General features: G+C 42.8%; 1 protein-coding gene and 1 pseudogene across 3 annotated transcripts in view; both read left to right on the forward strand.

The window, feature by feature from the left end:
* The window catches only part of LOC129815344 (protein FAM219A-like), a 38,502-nt gene extending 23,015 nt beyond the window's left edge, over positions 1-15,487 (forward strand). For 2 of the 3 annotated variants that reach the window (XM_055869071.1, XM_055869068.1), the window contains exons 2-6: positions 4,234-4,336; positions 6,284-6,374; positions 8,814-8,897; positions 10,342-10,417; positions 11,267-15,487. In XM_055869071.1, coding sequence (XP_055725046.1) covers positions 4,300-4,336; positions 6,284-6,374; positions 8,814-8,897; positions 10,342-10,417; positions 11,267-11,425 — 447 coding nt within the window. In that variant the 5' untranslated portion in view covers positions 4,234-4,299 and the 3' untranslated portion in view covers positions 11,426-15,487. The remainder of the gene's footprint in view (positions 1-4,233; positions 4,337-6,283; positions 6,375-8,813; positions 8,898-10,341; positions 10,418-11,266) is intronic. The other variant, XM_055869069.1, reaches the window with a different exon arrangement.
* A 316-nt stretch (positions 15,488-15,803) lies between these two features.
* Positions 15,804-18,882, forward strand: LOC129815343 (BOS complex subunit ncln-like; annotated as a pseudogene).
* The last annotated feature ends 823 nt before the right edge of the window (positions 18,883-19,705 follow it).

Genomic DNA, 19,705 nt, shown 5'->3' on the forward strand with positions numbered 1-19,705 from the left:
CAGTTTACATAGAGTCAAATAAAGTTCGTTCAGGGCCATCGATGTGTCTGCTTGGGGGGGAATATATACGGCTGTGATTATAATCGAAGAGAATTCCCTTGGTAGGTAATGCGGTCGACATTTGATTGTGAGGAATTCTAAGTCAGGTGAACAGAAGGACTTGAGTTCCTGTATGTTGTTATGATCACACCACGTCTCGTTAATCATAAGGCATACACTTCCAACAATTAAACAAGTTCAATTCGAGCAAGTCATTTGAAAGAGTAAGAACATTTCAGCGAGACAACTCAAAGGCGAAATCCATTAAACGCCAAGATAATGGAATTCATTGCCCTTGACAATCAACCGTTCTTTGTCAATGATGATGTTGGCCTCGTTGACTGGTCGAGCACCTCGAGCCCCGAAACACACTACTGAGTAGGCCGACAAGAAACAGGGTTTACGTGAAATGTTAGACACAGCTGGACAAGATGGAAACGGACACAGTGACAGTTCACACCGAGGAAGTGAGGCCACGGACAGACAGAGCTAAAACTTCACTGCTTGACATGTATGATGAAATCCTGGTTGAGACTGAACAAATGAACAACGAAACAGCACAGCAAGTAAGTGATGATATTGACCAAATACTTATTTTCATGCAATTCTACTAGGAAGTAGTACCAAAACATTTATTTGCAAATTAGGGTGGAAAATAAGTATTTGGTCAATAACAAAAGTTTATCTCAATACTTTGTTATATACCCTTTGTTGGCAATGACAGAGGTCAAACGTTTTCTGTAAGTCTTCACAAGGTTTTCACACACTGTTGCTGGTATTTTGGCCCATTCCTCCATGCAGATCTCCTCTAGAGCAGTGATGTTTTGGGGCTGTTGCTGGGCAACACGGACTTTCAACTCCCTCCAAAGATTTTCTATGGGGTTGAGATCTGGAGACTGGCTAGGCCACTCCAGGACCTTGAAATGTTTCTTACGAAGCCACTCCTTCGTTGCCCGGGCGGTGTGTTTGGGATCATTGTCATGCTGAAAGACCCAGCCACGTTTCATCTTCAATGCCCTTGCTGATGGAAGGAGGTTTTCACTCAAAATCTCACGATACATGGCCCCATTCATTCTTTCCTTTACAAGGATCAGTCATCCTGGTCCCTTTGCAGAAAAACACCCCCAAAGCATGATGTTTCCACCCCCATGCTTCACAGTAGGTATGGTGTTCTTTGGATGCAACTCAGCATTCTTTGTCCTCCAAACACGACGAGTTGAGTTTTTACCAAAAAGTTATATTTTGGTTTCATCTGACCATATGACATTCTCCCAATCTTCTTCTGGATCATCCAAATGCTCTCTAGCAAACTTCAGACGGGCCTGGACATGTACTGACTTAAGCAGGGAGACACGTCTGGCACTGCAGGATTTGAGTCCCTGGCGGCGTAGTGTGTTACTGGTGGTAGGCTTTGTTACTTTGGTCCCAGCTCTCTGCAGGTCATTCACTAGGTCCCCCCGTGTGGTTCTGGGATTTTTGCTCACCGTTCTTGTGATCATTTTGACCCCACGGGGTGAGATCTTGCGTGGAGCCCCAGATCGAGGGAGATTATCAGTGGTCTTGTATGTCTTCCATTTCCTAATAATTGCTCTCACAGTTGATTTCGTCAAACCAAGCTGCTTACCTATTGCAGATTCAGTCTTCCCAGCCTGGTGCAGGTCTACAATTTTGTTTCTGGTGTCCTTTGACAGCTCTTTGGTCTTGACCATAGTGGAGTTTGGAGTGTGACTGTTTGAGGTTGTGGACAGGTGTCTTTTATACTGAAAACAAGTTCAAACAGGTGTCATTAATACAGGTAACGAGTGGAGGACAGAGGAGCCTCTTAAAGAAGAAGTTACAGGTCTGTGAGAGCCAGAAATCTTGCTTGTTTGTAGGTGACCAAATACTTATTTTCCACCATAATTTGCAAATAAATTCATAAAAAATCCTTCAATGTGATTTTCTGGATTTTCTCTTCTCATTTTGTCTGTCATAGTTGAAGTATACCTATGATGAAAATTACAGGCCTCTCTCATCTTTTTAAGTGGGAGAACTTGCACAATTGGTGGCTGACTAAATACTATTTTGCCCCACTGTACCATTTTGTATCTCTGAGTCTCTACTTTTATCCAATGTAAAAAAAAAACACAATTTTACATTTTGCTACGTAAGACCGATTTGAGCCGGTCGGTCACATATACCCATTAGCAACCACAGCTAATGAAATCACTGTAACCCTTAACAGAAAGTTGCAGTCTGTTTTGAAGTGGGTGGCCAATAATAAACAGGTCCTGAACATGTCTAAAACTAAGAGCATTGTATTTTGTACAAATCATTCCCTAAGCTCCAGACCTCAGCTAAATCTGGTCATGAATGGTGTGCCTGTTGAACAAGTTGATGAGATTAAATTACTTGCTGTTACCTTGCATTGTAAACTGTCATGTCAAAACATATAGATCCAATGGTTGTAAAGATGGGGAGAGGTCTGTCCGTAATAAAGAGATGCTCTGCTTTTTTGACACAACTCTCCAAAAAGCAAGTCCTGCAGGCTCTAGTTTAGTCTAATCTTGATTATTGTCCAGTTGTGTGGTCCAGTGCGGCGAGGAAAGACCTAGTTAAGCTGCAGCTGGCCCAGAACAGAGCGGCACGTCTTGCTCTTCATTGTAATCAGAGGGCTGATATAAATGCTACGCATGCCAGTCTCTTTGCTAAGAGTTGAGGAGAGACTGCTTCTTTTTATAAGAAACATAAGAAACATTCATGTGTTGAAAATCCTAAATTGTTTACACACACACTTACCCCACCAGACATGCCACCAGGGGTCTTTTCACAGTCCCCAGATCCCAAAACAAATTCAAAAATACGTACTGTATTATATAGAGCCAATATTGCATGGGAAAATATTGCATTGAACAGCAAACCTGGTTTTAAAAAACAGATAAAACAACACCTCACTGCACAACGCCTCTCCCCTATTTGACCTAGATAGTTTGTGTGTATGTATTGATGTGTAGGCTACGTGTGCCTTTAAAACATTGTTTGGTGTAGTTCTGTTCTTGAGCTGTTCTTGTTTATTAATTTTACATAAATGTGATATTTCAGTTTATATTTTAATATACATTTGTACAGAAAAAGAAAAACCTATTTAATTATTTTTTATTTTTTTTTATTTTTTTAGTATAAGGCTGTAAAGTAACAAAATTTGGGGTCTGAATACTTTCCGAATGCACTGTATGTCATGTTTGTTGCGGATCCAAGGAAGAGTAGCTTCTGCTTTTGCAACAGCTAATGGGGATCCTAATAATATACCAAAATGTAGGCTATTACTTAATGACATGTCTGTCTACAGTGTAGACTCTACACAGTACCTGTTTAAATGTAATAAACTGTGCTTGTTAAACTGAAGGCAGCAGAATGGGAAAACTGCAAGGGAGGGAGTTGTTTCAGGCTGTGCCGCTTGTTAGTGGTCTGTTGTTTCAACACGTCAGCCAGTTAGTTCCCTGGAGAGAATGCAGCGGTATTTTCAGACTGCCTTGCAGGCCTCGCCCATGTGGGTTCTCCACTCCGGCCTACTTTAGCTGGCTGTAACAGGGCCAGGCTTTTGGTGAACATAATGCAGGGCTCTGTCAGTGGAGTAGGCCGACCAGCCAACCAACCAGACCCTCAACCACCCAGCAGCTCTTGGCTGTGTCCCAAGTGGCACCCTATTATTATTATTACCCTTTATTGTGCACTACTCAAATGTAATTCACTTTTTAGAGAATAGGGTGCCATTTGGGATGCTCTTCCCTCTCTCTTACCACTGGAGCTCCAAAAGGAATACCCCGGGTGACGTCACTCACAGAAAGCCACACTGGCCTACTCCCAGCCCCGCCAGTAGTGTGCTCTGGCAGTGGCAACTGACCTAGCAGAGTCACAGGCAGGCACATATACACGTACACACACTGAACAGTGGCCTCTGTCACCGGCTTTCACCTCACGTGAGCAGAGGCTAACCTAAACAGTAAAATATAACCCCCCCTATTTCCACCTGTTGTTATGTTGCAATGGTTTGCCTGTTTTGGAATTGCAAATAGGGCTGTTGTATATGGAAGCTGATTTGTGCCTTAGGGGTCAAATGTATAACAACCACAGCAAATCTTGAAATTTGAACACATCTAATAGAAAATGTCCTTATCAAACATGGACAAATTATCATCTGTTTTTGTTCTGCAGCAGGACCCAGCAGCATCCGACACCTCTGAGGCCGATTCTGACACTAGAGAAGGTGAAACGGTGGCCATGAACTACAAGCCCTCACCACTGCAAATGAAAATAGGTGAGCCTTATTATAGCATCTCCACCAGACACACACACACACACACACACACACACACACACACACACACACACACACACACACACACACACACACACACACACACGCACGCACGCACACACACACACGCACACACAGACACACACACACACACACACACCTCTCCACTCCTCGCCCCCTACATATGTACAGCATCACTGTGCCTGTGTTTACTAACACATGGTGACCTTCACTAAGACCATCTGTCTATCCGGTTTTAAGTCATTCTGTCAGTCAATATACAGTTTAACAACATACAACCACCAGCTGTAGCATTTGAGTCAATTCATTGCCAGAATCTCGCAGTATCCCTTTTAATTAGTTAATTAAGTAATTCTCTCAGTCAGTAGTTCATCTATTATTTTGCAACAACGCTGTGTTCTTTGAGTGAACACAATAAATATTTCTGATGGGCTAATACAAAACTGGGATTGAACCTTCACAGTTTTGATATTGCTTTTCTTCCTATTAGGCTACATGCAGCACTTCATGCATGAACCATGTAGAAAGGCAGGTTCTGCCAGATGCACTGAAGTGATGAAATTCTTCTTTGCCATGAACTGTATCTCTGTAACATTATTCCTTACCATGTTGTGTGGAATGTTTCGGCATAGAGCTGTCGAAATAGGTTCTGAGTTACTGACTGATAGTGTCATAGTTGAATAGGCCTAATAAAGTTTTAGTGTATTAATCTTCCTGAGCATTGCTATGTTTGTTTGGGGTTTATTGGCCAAAGCCAATACCCAGATTCTGCTGGAGCCACATAAAGGTCCTCTTTGATTGACAGAGTCTAGCAGTGACAGGCTGAATTTACTTTGAAAGAGCGAGGTGACAACTTCCAATCCCGTAACCATATCTCCCTCCCTCTGTCTCTCCTGCACTCAGTTTCTCAGCAGCACTGTGCTTCAGAGATTAAATAAATAAAGTGTCAGGTTTATGGTAATTGGGCATTGCATCACAATCATCTCTTGGCAGCTTGGTTATTCTTTACTGCACTGCAGGGGAATTCCAAGCACACATGCCACAGTGTGGAAGTCAATAGAAGTCAAGCCCAAAGTTTACAATAACTACTGACATGCTCCTCCAGTAGGGCTAGGCTTATATGAGGTATCAATGACCACAGTGTCAGCACAACCAGTGTTGCAGTGCAGTTGCCTACTTATATTGATTTTAGTCATTTTCAGGTAGAAGGTAGTGATAGACCTGAATGCTAACAAATAAATTATAGGCCAACTAAAGCAGGAATGGGCAACTTATTTAATTGTTTTACTCAGTCGGTGACTAACTGTTGCAAGTTAGAATTTGGTTGTGCGTCAGCAGTTTTTCCTCATGTTATGTCAGTCATTGATAGCCACTCAATTATCCCATGTCAGCTTAACCATTTTAGTTTGGTAAGTTAGTCTAGCAGACAGCTGTCTAAATTTAGTAATCATAGCCGAATTACCAGCCGAGAGGCCCCCATTGATTTTGAGCCAGTCTCAAAATGTGTATAATTGCAGGAAATTTGCTGTAAAACAGTTAATTTTGCTGTCCCCATGGGAAAATGAATAGAATTGCATGAATTGCAGACCCGTGAGCAACTGCGGTCCCTCATGATGAGTTCAGATTTTGTGGCCCCCACCCCCATCAAAGTTGCCCATCCCTGCACTACATGAATAAAAGCAGATGAACAAGCAAATAAATGGAATACATTGTGGAAAAGGGTAGTAGTATTTCACCTGATACAGATCGAAGAAGGGGGATGGGGTTTACAGTCATCGTTTTAAGTCAGATAGTAAAATGATTCGGTCTACACTGAAACTGGAGGATCTGAGTTGAGTACTGTGTTTTGAGCAGGAATGACTCCCCGGATGACAATGGGGTGACAGTTTAATTCATATATATGATGGAATCTCCTGTGATTGGCAGAGAAACAGAGAGAGCTGGCCAGGAAGGGATCAGTAAAGAATAGCCCTGTCAACCACCAACCTAAGAAGAACAACAGCATGGCCAGAACACGGTAACAATAAAGATCACACTATTGGTTTCCTATGCTTTTAACATGCTCTTTTTATTACACTGCTCAAAAAAATAAAGGGAACACTTAAACAACACAATGTAACTCCAAGTCAATCACACTTCTGTGAAATCAAACTGTCCACTTAGGAAGCAACACTGATTGACAATAAATTTCACATGCTGTTGTGCAAATGGAATAGACAAAAGGTGGAAATTATAGGCAATTAGCAAGACACCCCCAAAAAAGGAGTGATTCTGCAGGTGGTGATCACAGACCACTTCTCAGTTCCTATGCTTCCTGGCTGATGTTTTGGTCACTTTTGAATGCTGGCGGTGCTCTCACTCTAGTGGTAGCATGAGACGGAGTCTACAACCCACACAAGTGGCTCAGGTAGTGCAGTTCATCCAGGATGGCACATCAATGCGAGCTGTGGCAAAAAGGTTTGCTGTGTCTGTCAGCGTAGTGTCCAGAGCATGGAGGCGCTACCAGGAGACAGGCCAGTACATCAGGAGACGTGGAGGAGGCCGTAGGAGGGCAACAACCCAGCAGCAGGACCGCTACCTCCGCCTTTGTGCAAGGAGGTGCACTGCCAGCGCCCTGCAAAATGACCTCCAGCAGGCCACAAATGTGCATGTGTCTGCTCAAACGGTCAGAAACAGACTCCATGAGGGTGGTATGAGGGCCCGACGTCCACAGGTGGGGGTTGTGCTTACAGCCCAACACCGTGCAGGACGTTTGGCATTTGCCAGAGAACACCAAGATTGGCAAATTCGCCACTGGCGCCCTGTGCTCTTCACAGATGAAAGCAGGTTCACACTGAGCACATGAGCACATGTGACAGAGTCTGGAGACGCCGTGGAGAACGTTCTGCTGCCTGCAACATCCTCCAGCATGACCGGTTTGGTGATGGGTCAGTCATGGTGTGGGGTGGCATTTCTTTGTGGGGCCGCACAGCCCTCCATGTGCTCGCCAGAGGTAGCCTGACTGCCAATAGTTACCGAGATGAGATCCTCAGACCCCTTGTGAGACCATATGCTGACACATGCACATTTGTGGCCTGCTGGAGGTCATTTTGCAGGGCTCTGGCAGTGCACCTCCTTGCACAAAGGCGGAGGTAGCGGTCCTGCTGCTGGGTTGTTGCCCTCCTACGGCCTCCTCCACGTCTCCCGATGTACTGGCCTGTCTCCTGGTAGCGCCTCCATGCTCTGGACACTACGCTGACAGACACAGCAAACCTTTTTGCCACAGCTCGCATTGATGTGCCATCCTGGATGAACTGCACTACCTGAGCCACTTGTGTGGGTTGTAGAATCCGTCTCATGCTACCATTAGAGTGAGAGCACCGCCAGCATTCAAAAGTGACCAAAACATCAGCCAGGAAGCATAGGAACTGACAAGTGGTCTGTGGTCACCACCTGCAGAATCACTCCTTTTTTGGGGGTGTCTTGCTAATTGCCTATAATTTCCACCTTTTGTCTATTCCATTTGCACAACAGCATGTGAAATTTATTTTCAATCAGTGTTGCTTCCTAAGTGGACAGTTTGATTTCACAGAAGTGTGATTGACTTGGAGTTACATTGTGTTGTTTAAGTGTTCCCTTTATTTTTTTGAGCAGTGTATTTGTACCGAAGTCACTTCAAGGCAGCTTGGTGCTTGGTTGACTTCTTTTGTAACATTTTGTACAGTCCCTTCAATATGAAATTCTATAACAAGTTAGAGAAAGGTTTGTCTGTAAACTATTACACAGAGAAAGAACAGTCATTCAAATAATTTCTACACCAACCCTGCAAGGGGTCAGCCAACCAGTGTTTATGATGCCAGTTAACATTTAAAACACAAAACCTAAACCATTAATATTAAAACAGGGACTTTAGAAATGGTATCCTTGTGGATTGTGAATGCTAAATTCAGACTCACTTTAGTTGAAAAACCTTGGGCCTGGTTCAGTCAAACCCACTAACAGGGGCCCTTTCCCTTTGTCTGTAATTCTAGTCCCTGGGTGGATTATCAGATATGGTAGAGCAGCTCCCCCTAAACCCAGAGCCCCAGTTTACAGGCAGCAGCCACATTAGCCTGGAGGCCAGAGATTACCCCAAAGCGCACTAACCAGGCTAGGAGAGTGCTAACCCCTGCTGTGGCTGACTAGGACAGTTGCTGCTGCTGAGGTTGAGGCTGATTCATGGTATTTATGATATCACAGTTTTGTCCCAGATTTAGCCACGTGTCTATTGTATTCAATAGATCGGAAGAGGAAACCAGAATATCATAATTTTGGCGCCACAGTAACTGGAATTTAGCTAAGATTTGACTTTGAGGAGTACCCCCATTTATCTTCTGCTAAATTTGATTACAGGGTTGGTGGCTCTCACCTCCTCTTCACACACCTCCTATGTTTTATGCTTCTAATCTCCAAGTCTTTCTTCTCTCATCTTCTTTAGTTTGGTGGTGCCAAACAAAGGCTACTCCTCTTTAGACCAGACCAGCCCGGATGAGAAGCCCCTGGTAACGCTGGACACAGACAGGTAACAGTGAATGTAATGTAACTCTGGGATTTAAACAAGGTGAGAAAAACAATCCTTATTGAAACCCATCTCACATCTTGCTAATGTCTTGGGCTACTTTCTCTAAAACTGGCGTCCAACAGCCCTGTTCCAGAGATCCACTGTGAGCCTTCAGCCTTTTAAAGCGCGGTCACAATGCATGGGGAACTACTTTCCTGAATTCAATACAGCCTGAAAGAGTAGCCCCTGCCAGAAAAAAAGAGTGACACGACTCGAGAAAAGTTTGAGCCTCTCTCTTAGCAGGCAGAGGCATTCCCAAATGAGGGAAAAATCTTCTCCCAGTGTGCCGGATTAGAGGGCTTCTGATTTGGACCGCCGGGAAAAGTGGCTCAGGGTCCTCCCTCCTGTGCTCCCAGTGCTCCCTGCACAGTGTAGTAGTGTGTGAGACAGATGGTCTGTGTCCCAAATGGCACCCTATTCCCTTAATAGTGCATTACTTTTGATTAGGGCCCTTGTCAAAAGTAGTGCACTATAAAGGGAATAGGGTGCCATTTGGGATGCATTCATGGGTCCCCCACCCTGTGTTGTTGTTTTCCATCATGTTCTCAGCCGATGGGATCTCCTTTACTGATATCAGCGCTATGGCACCCATTCAAATGATAATGTCATGCTCTCTCTCTCTCGCTCTCTCACAGAGACACTTGTTTGTCTCCCTTATTCCAGCTATGCATGCACACTCACTCCCTCAATTATTCTCTTTCTGTTGTTCTCTCTTTGTCTCTCTTACACACACTCGCACTCAATTTCACTCTCATTGTTGTTCTCGGTCTCCTCTCTCACACACACTTTTGTATTATGTCATGTGCCCTTACTCGAACGCAAACTAAGAAACACGTAAACACATGCATTAATACATGAAAGTGCACACAGTACATGTTTGTGTTGATGTTGTTGTCTTGAGTTTGGGCGTGTCTGATAGAGTTCAGCGTCATTAAGAATGCTGATCCTGACTCATTACTGGAGTCAGGATCAGCAGAAGGTTTCAGATTGTCTTTGCTGGTTGTCTCTGCTAGAATAAATTAATCCTTCTGAAATGTCAGTCTTTATGGTACCTTATTATCTACTGGGGAGATGCCTGGAGATATAAAATAACATAGCACTGCATTTTGATTTTCATAAATCTTTCTGGGAGAGAAACACTGAACACTCAACAATTTCCAAAGTATCCATCATCGTAAATAATAATTTGTTCTTAACTGACTTGCCTAGTTAAATAAAGGTTAAATTAAAGTATCCCAAAATGAGTTGAGACTTCTCTATTTGTCTAGAAATTAAGCTCCATAGCACAATATTGTATAATTTACAGATGTTTGACTTCTTTTACTGTTGCTATCAATCTTGTTTCTGTTGCCCCCTGGTGTTAAGGATTTCCAGGAACCTGTTTATTCATCTTTTCTTGTTTCAGTGATGATGACTTTGACATGTCCAGATACTCTTCGTCTGGATACTCCTCAGCCGAGGTGAGATGTCTGAGGGACCAGGTATCTATGCACTACATACAGCTAATGTCACCTCAACCCTCTTATACGCTGTCATATGCACTACATAACCTGTCATGACACTGTCCTGCTTATGTTAATTCCCATGGCCTTTATCCTGTAACCTGAATCTCATCTCTGACCACCATTCACTTTTGTCAATTTATAACTAAGGAGTTTCTATCAGTCATGATTTATCCATACATTACATTTTACATTTACATTTTAGTCATTTAGCAGATGCTCTTATCCAGAGCGACTTACAGTAGAGTGCATACATTTTATTACCTTTTTTTTTTTTTACATTTCACATACTGAGACAAGGATATCCCTACCGGCCAAACCCTCCCTAACCCGGACGACGCTATGCCAATTGTGCGTCGCCCCACGGACTTCCCGGTTGCGTCCGGCTGCGACAGAGCCTGGGCGCAAACCCAGCCCAGCCTGGGAGCGAATCCAGAGACTCTGGTGGCGCAGCTAGCACTGCGATGCAGTGCCCTAGACCACTGCGCCACCCGGGAGGTGGTGCAGTTACAATTACAATCAGCACTTGCTGACATCAATAATGCTTCATCACCATTCATTTCTATTCATGTATTCGTCTATATGTGTTTGTCTATTGATGTGTTTTAGTTGTCATTTTCTCCCTATTGTCTCACTACAGTTTAATCTTTTGACACCATTACTTGGTGTTAGGTGTACGACTATACAACGACTAGCACAACCAATAGCATTTTTAAAGTTCCGTATGTTGTACCTAAAACATGTACGATTTCAACTCAATAATGAGATGTGTGGTTCTTATTACTATGATTGTGAAATTATCATGTTTTTTTCCTCTGTCCCCTGCAGCAGATCAACCAGGATCTCAACATCCAGCTTCTGAAGGACGGTTACCGGCTGGACGAAATCCCTGACGACGAGGATCTGGATCTGATCCCGCCCAAATCAGTCAACCACACGTGCATATGCTGCCAAGCCACCACCTCCTCAGCCTGCCAGATCCAATAGCCCCTCCCACAATATACGCCATGACTCCGCCCTCTGCAGTGAGCTCACCTCACCACTGGGGTGGCGACAGGGAGACAGAATGCCCTGATCGGAGGGGGAGAAAAACAGAAGAATAGGTCTATTGGAATTAGTGTGGATATGAAAAGGGTGAAAATGCACAAAATATGTACTCCTATGGTAGGACATGTGCGTACATTTATTTGTTACGTTCCAGTGAGGTACTAGTTTTTTTTTGTCTGAGTAGTATTCTTGGAATAAAACACAAGGATAAAAGAAGGACTCAAGAAGGCAGTGTTTCCAAGATTGCGTGTTGTGGAATAGATCTTCGCCTTTGCATGTCTTCCTGAAAGTCTTTGTTTCTGTTACGGTACGTATGGAGGGATTAACAGCCAATGTACTGTGAGCATGGAAAAATAACAAACATTTGATTGAACAGAATGAATAGTTGTCTGTGTGTATCATGTCCAAAATAAAACATGTTCAGTATTACAACATTTAAAAGATTTAAGGAAATACAGCTACATACATAAACACCATGGAATCACAAATGTCTGGTAAATGCACTACATGGCCAAAAGTATATGGACACGCCTTCAAATTAGTTGATTTGGCTATTTCAGCCAAACCCGTTGCTGACAGATGTATAAAATTGAGCACACAGCCATGCAATCTCCATAGACAAACATTTGCAGTAGAATGGCCTTACTGAAGAGCTTAGTGACTTTCAACGTGGCACCATCATAGGATGCCACCTTTCCAACAAGTCAGTTCGTCAAATTTCTGCCCTGCTAGAGCTGCCCCGGTCAGCCGTTATTGTGAAGTAGAAACATCTAGGAGCAACAACGGCTCAGCTGTGAAGTGGTAGGCCACCAGCTCACAGAACGGGACCGCCAAGTACTGAAGGACGTAGCTTGTAAAAATCATCTGTCCTTGGTTGCAACACTAACTACCGTGTTCCAAACTGCCTTTAGAAGCAACAGCACAAGAACTGTTCGTTGGGAGCTTCATGAAATGGTTTTCCATGGCCTCACACATGCCTAAAATCACCATGCGCAATGCCAAGTGTCGGCTGGAGTGGTGTTAAGCTCGCCGCCATTGGACTCTGGAGCTGTGGAAATGCATTCTCTGGAGCGATTAATCACGCTTCACCATCTGGCAGTCCGACGGACGAATCTGGTTTTGGTGGATGCCAGGAGAAAGCTACCTGCCCGAATGCATAGTGCCAACTGTAAAGTTTGGTGGGTGAGGAATAATGGTCTGTGGCTGTTTTTCCATGGTTTGTGCAAGGGCCCTTAGTTCCAGTGAAGGAAAATCTTAACTCTACAGCATATAATGGCATTCTAGACGATTCTGTGCTTCCAACTTTGTGGTAACAGTTTGGGGAAGGCCCTTTCCAGGGCTTAGTGCACAAAGCAAGGTCCATACAGAAATGGTTTGTCGAGATTGGTGTGGAACTTGCCTGCACAGAGCCCTGACCTCAACCCCATCAAACATCTTTGGGATGAATTTGAACGCCGACTGCAAGCCAGGCCTAATCGCCCAACATCAGTGCCCGACCTCACTAACGCTCTTGTGGTGGAATGGAAGCAAGTCCCTGCAGCAATGTTCCAACATCTAGTGGAAAGCCTTCACAGGAGAGTGGAGGCTGTTATAGCAGCAAAGGGGGGACCAACTCCATATTAATGGCCATGATTTTGGGATGAGATGTTCGACGAGTGGGTGTCCACATACTTTTGTAGTGTATATATTTTAGGTTTCCAATTCCAAGGACCTCACTAGTTGAAATGCAAAGCGAGTTTTGATTTGAGGGGATTTGCAGTTGTCTTACTTCTATCCTCTTTCATTCTTTCCCTGTTGTCGTGATACGTGTTTAATCCCCTAGAGTTGATGTCCGCACCCCTGCGGAAATCTAATTAACATAATAAAAACATCCCCATCAAAATCTCTGTTTTACATGAAGGTGAGGTGTGTCACATACAGAGACATCACAATAACTATTCTTATCTACGACTTTGGTATATAGCATCCTCACCAATACAGTAACTGTGGGGTTAGGCTCTCTTAACTTGACCCAATGCAACCGTCGCCTGGTCCCAGATCTGTTTGTGCTGTCTTGACAAACTCCAGTATGGTCAGCGAAAGACAGCACAAACTGATATTAGACCAGGCTACTGCATCCTTACTCTCTAGTGCCCATTCGCTAGGGTCATTTACTTATGCAGTACTTAACTTGGAGAAAAGCGTGAGAGTTGAAAGTGCATAGGTCACATATAGCCTGGTTTCAGATCTGTTTGTGCTGTCTTGCACATTGTTTGGCATGACAATGACCATAGGAGTTGGCAAGACGGCACAAACTTATCTGGGACCACGCTAGTGAAGCCAGTGTGTATTTAGTGCCATTCTACTAATGTCCACATGAAAATTATTTGATCTTATCTAGTGGATATTTCTATAACTCTTAAAAGGTTTCAGTTACCCCTCAAAAATAGTTGTGTATTAGGTCTTCCTGCTCATACTTGTACTCATTGTTCATTTCAGTTTATGCTGTCTTCACTTGTCTACTATTGTACTTCTGATCTTGGGATATTTTCCTTTTTGCGTGTGTGTAAATTGCTATGAACAGTTGAATGAAAATTGATTATTATTATTACACATAGGTAAGAAAAGCAAATTTTCCAATGTGCTCAATAGGATTAACGTGCTAACACAATCATGTGCTAACGAGTACTGTACCTGCCATACTGTAATACCATTTACTAGTCCTGACACCCAGTGGGTGTGGGTACTGTAGTTTAACTGTGCCAAAGGCACATTCCTTTCCTGGTATGATGGTGTAAAATACATAATTCTTAATGAAGCCATCCATTATGGCTGTTAACAAGAGATGGTGTTAAATTAATATATCAATATACCAGTTGAAATGGAGAATGTGTCCTTTATTCTTACTTCTGGAGCAGGGATGATACCAGCAAACTTGTACTAATGATAGTGGTTGGGCAGCGTGTCCACCTTTACACACAGCAGCCCATGTTCTCTAGGCTATAGTGCTTCCAGAAGTAGGCTGTAGTGCCACCTTGTGCTTCTCTCACTGCCACCGACACAGTCACGAGCCATTCATAGGAGTCTGTGCAACGACACATGCACAGTACACACGGTACACAAACACAGCGTGCACTGTAAAATGTTTCACATTAAGAATTGCAACTTGTTGAAAGGGAATGTCTAACAATCCAAGACTGTGTATAGCATACTGTATGTAAAGAAAGGGATGGAAGATGTAAGGATGTTCTTTACTATACTGCTTTGGGTGCTTGGTTATCCAATGCATTCCACTGTAGTGCGATGAATGATATGAGGAAGGGTTGACTCCAGTGTGAATCCACTCAAATGATGGACAATTCAAGTGCAAACAGGTCAATCCAAAACAATGAAAATACCTGCTGTTTTGTGATGGTGCAAAACAGGGAACACTGTGTTCAGTAGGCACGAAATGGAAAAACGCTTTGTCTACATCATTCAAGATAACATCATCCTAATGGCAAATGCAATGGGAATGTATACCTGCTTTGGCTGAGACCTAAGCGTTAGTTTCCCCTGTCATTGAACTGAGTGCATACTCCATCTCACCCCTGAGTTAACTAAAGTAGAGTATGCCTTAAGTAAGATATTTATTGCCAGTGGTATGTTTTAATTTATTTGAAAAAATGGGTATGCATTTTAACATGGACACAGAGGGCAACACTTTTACATCTGTGAAACTGCACCGGAATATTACAGTACTCACAATATTTTGAGTTTAGTGCCGTTTTGTGGATGTATAAGGTTGTCCATAGTCTATTTTTATTCAGACACTTATTATGATTGCAAAGAAGATGTGATCAATTTCAGTATGTAACAATGTTATTGTTCTGTGTAGTGTATCATGTCTACTGTCTAAATATCAGAGGTCTGAATTAAAAGATGTGATGCAAGTTCCAGGAAAAATATGCACATCCAATGGTCAGGTGCTGTCTGGAAAAAAACGAAACTAAATAAAATAAAACAATGTCAGCAACTCTGTAATGCATGTTGTCTTTTGCTCTGTCCAAAAATAATTCCATCTTTGAAAAAACTGATGTATACTTTGCACTTGGTGAGAGTTTCTGATAAAAAAAATGTTGAGAGCAAATTGTAAGCTATTGCCCAATGACCAAGGGCGTGTACAGTAATTACCTACACCAGTGAAAGGGGGTGTGACAGTGACTATGGGCCAGGTCAGAAGGGTGGGGGGAGGGACGAGGGAAGAGGGGGTGATTAGCCTGACTTTATCCCCAGAGACAGATGATGGACAGCGGCTCGTGTGACAGGACAGTTCGGGATATCATCAGGACGTGGAGCCATGTTCATGAGAATGTTGTTCTGAGTGGCTGCACTACTCCTGCTGTGTGTTCAGTTACTGCATGCCTACACGTTGCCTGCTGTATCCTCCTATGAGTTCACTGCCTATAGGATGCAGCAGTACAACGTACAGCAGGAAAAACATGGTAGGGTCACTTGGCCAGAGTTATTTATTATCTGCACCAGTGTAAAGTTTACACCCGTTATTTTATTATTTCAAACAATTTTAGTGCAGCTCCGCAGTTAAGTTTAGGCCTGTGTTTTGACCTGTGACCTCTGTGTTGGGCTGTGGAGGTTGTTGCGGTGCCACAGTGCAGGCGGAGGCCCGCTCAGCAGACGAACCGGTGTTAGCACGACGCTGTGTCGTCATGAAGCTGCCGGACTTCACCATGAAGCAAAAGCTGGGGGTGCTGAGGCAGAGTGCTGCCGCTGTACTCCTCCTGCTCCCCAAAAAACATGTCCACCATCCCCCAGGATATCATACAGGTAGGTTAGACTTTATATCAGGGTTTGGGGTCCGTTCTGTTTTAATATCCATCACTTGGGAGTATACAACAATCTTCGGGTTTATGCCATCGTCTGTTTCTCTACCCGGCACCTGACAAGTTCTTCTGGATGTGTGGCACATTACGCCAATATAACGTTAACCCTTTGCGTCTATACAGAGCTTCATGTTTAGTGAGAGCGAAGCGCTGCTGCAGTCTACCATCATTCCTGTGTATGCGAGAATGGAGGACGAGCAGCTCCTCTATATGTCCGAAGAGGTCAAGCACGCTGCAGCCACCCGCACCTCCTCTATACTGGTCCGAGTTGAAAGGAGGAGGGTCTGGAGAGTAGGTTTGGAGAGGGGGGCGAGGAAAGAAAGGGGTAGAAACTGACAAAGGAGAAGAGGGAGGAGGAGGAGTGCATATAGCGCAATGTAAAATGAGATTTGAATAGTCATACATTTAATTGGTTCAGCATCTTTCATACATCACAGCTTGAATTGTTCTCTCTCCCTCTCTCTTTTACTGAATTTCTCATTCTGTCTTCTTGACAGTGTACCGTAGTATGGTCACAGCCACCCTATTTCAGATTCTAGTGAGCAACACCAAGCCCATCAAGCCGATCACTGACAACACAATCATCACTCTGGAGGTGAGTATGTCTCTCCAACCCTGTCTATGACCAAGGACATCAGCTAATTGTTATGGCATATTATGCATGCATGAATCATGCAATTTGGTTTCAAAAGGATAATTGGATGTGAAATACTGTATTAGGCCTACTGGTCCCAACATAGCCATGTCAGACTTGTGTACAGATTGTGATTGGTCACTGTGCCTTCAGGGTGTACTTCCTGGTGCTGGAAAGGATGTGCCCACCATAGTAATCTCGTCCCACTGTGACTCATACGGTCTTACACCAGTAAGTCAACATCACACTGTGTATACACTAGTGAAATATACATTTATTCACATTGTGTGTGTGTGTGTGTGTGTGTGTGTGTGTGTGTGTGTGTGTGTGTGTGTGTGTGTGTGTGTGTGTGTGTGTGTGTGTGTGTGTGTGTGTGTGAAACAGTGGCTGTCATGGAGCAGACTCCAACGGTAGCGGAGTGACCGTCCTGCTTGAGCTGGTCCGTCTCTTCCAGAAACTTTACAACAACCACCACAGCCAGCCTCCCTGAGTTACACACACACAGTATCTTTTAGTTGTTTTTTTTTACAGATCATCAATGAGTAATTGTAGCTCAGTTTGTAGAACATGACGCTTGCAATGCCAGGATAGTGGGTTCAATTCACCGAACCACCCATATGTAAAATGCATGCACGCATAACTTTAAGTTGATTTGGACAAAAGTATCTGCTAAATGGCATATATTATTATTATTTATATTATATATTATCACTATTTATAGATCATACGAAAAGTATGAATCACATATCATATATTACATTTGTATTACGTATCAAATATCATCAAATTTCATAAATAGGCCTTAGGACCTTATATAATCAAAAATGTTAGTCAGGTTTTCAGGGTATGTTTGGGCATTTGAAATGACACTCGTTTTCTTTTATTTCTCGATACCATCTTCTTTTTCCCCTGACTGGCAGTGGGAAGTATAACTTCCTGTGTACCAAGAGGTTAATAGAGAAGAATATGGAGCATACCAATGAGTTGCTGGTTCACCTGATCTTCTTACAGATATGGTGTCAAGACCAGAACTATCGAGACCTAGACCAAGACCAACCATCCCAAGTCAGAAACATAAAGTATCCTTACCCTAAAAACTTTAGTCACTACATGTCCACCTAGCTTCTACAGTAGGGAGGTAGCCCCCTAACACTTGTCTTGTGTCATACCTACTTAACCACATTCTTATATCATCATGCAGACTAGTCTAGACAGTGGGAGCTGTTAAATGTCAACATACATCAAAAGGTACAGTACCAGTCAAAAGTTTGGACACACCTACTCATTCCAGGGTTTTTCTTTATTTGTACAATTTTCTACATTGTAGAATAATAATGAAGACATCAAAACTATGCAATAACACATATGGAATCATGTAGTAACCAAACAAGTGTTAAACAAATCAAAATATATTTTATATTTGAGATTCTTCATAGCCACCCTTTGCCTTGATGACAGCTCTGCACACTCTTGGCATTCTCTCAACCAGCTTCACCTGGAATGCTTTTCCAACAGTTTTGAACACAATTGCATTTTATCAATGGCAATTTGAATTGCACAGAGATACCGTGACAAGATCCTGAGGCCTGTTGTCATTCCATTCATCCGCCGCCATCACCTCATGTTTCATGATAATGCACGGCCCCATGACGCAACTTTTTTTTAAAGGTATCTGTGACCAACATATGCATATCTGTATTCCCAGTCATGTGAAATCCATATATTAGGGCCTAATTTATTTCCATTGACTGATTTCCTTATATGAACTGTAGCTCAGTAAAATCTTTGAAATTGTTGCATTTATAGTTTTGTTCTGGACTTTCTGCACCAAAATCTGATTTTAGTTTGGCACCCTGAGGTTTTAAGAATTCTGACAAATCAGTACGTTTAATCACGCTGAGGATTTTGGGCAATTCATTTTTGTCAATTATTATTTTACATATTTTGTTTATTGTTTTTGAAATTGTCTTTGACTTCAGTAACCTATTAGTTCTATCATTTAAGGACTCATGGAAGTTGTGTTTATGATGAGATAAAATCGTTTCCAATAAACAACCCTCTTATTTAATTAGCAATTACATCTACTTTATTTTTCAACCTTTCACACAATAGGTTTTGCATGTCAGCGTTTGAGGCTCTACAACAAAAACATCTGGTGGATGAGACTGGAATACTGAAGTAGTAGGAGTAGAACCTTCATAAATCACTGCTATGACGTGGAACCAAAATCGGCATCAGGTAATGCTGTAAACAGTATACAAACGAACCACTGACTTGTAAGAACAGTAGTAGACTGTATGCTGGTATTTAGTAGATCCAACAGAGGGAGCCAAAGACTAAATATAAATCAGTTATTTTTACACTACCTTGTCCCCTTACCCTTTCGACCTAGGCCTTCTCTTGGAAAATCCATGTAGCGGTACATATCTGAAGTCAGCAAGATATGTTTATATACCTGGTTTCTGAAGCTCAGATCAGTTACCAACCGAATGTTAAGTAAATAAACTAGCAGACAGTGTCCAAATACTAGTACATGATTTTCCTAAATAATTTTTTTTCAAGTGATGTTTGGGATGATAAGTGGAAATATTTTGCATTGGTTAAGTCTGAACTCACATGACAATGGCTTGTGCACGAGACCAAGAAATTAACACTAGTCTTCTAGGGGGAAACAAGTTTTGGAGTAGAATATGAGAAGTCATGGAATTTGTATTGATTGACACGTAG

This window comes from Salvelinus fontinalis, chromosome 18 (genome assembly GCF_029448725.1).
Source record: "Salvelinus fontinalis isolate EN_2023a chromosome 18, ASM2944872v1, whole genome shotgun sequence".
NCBI lineage: Eukaryota > Metazoa > Chordata > Actinopteri > Salmoniformes > Salmonidae > Salvelinus > Salvelinus fontinalis.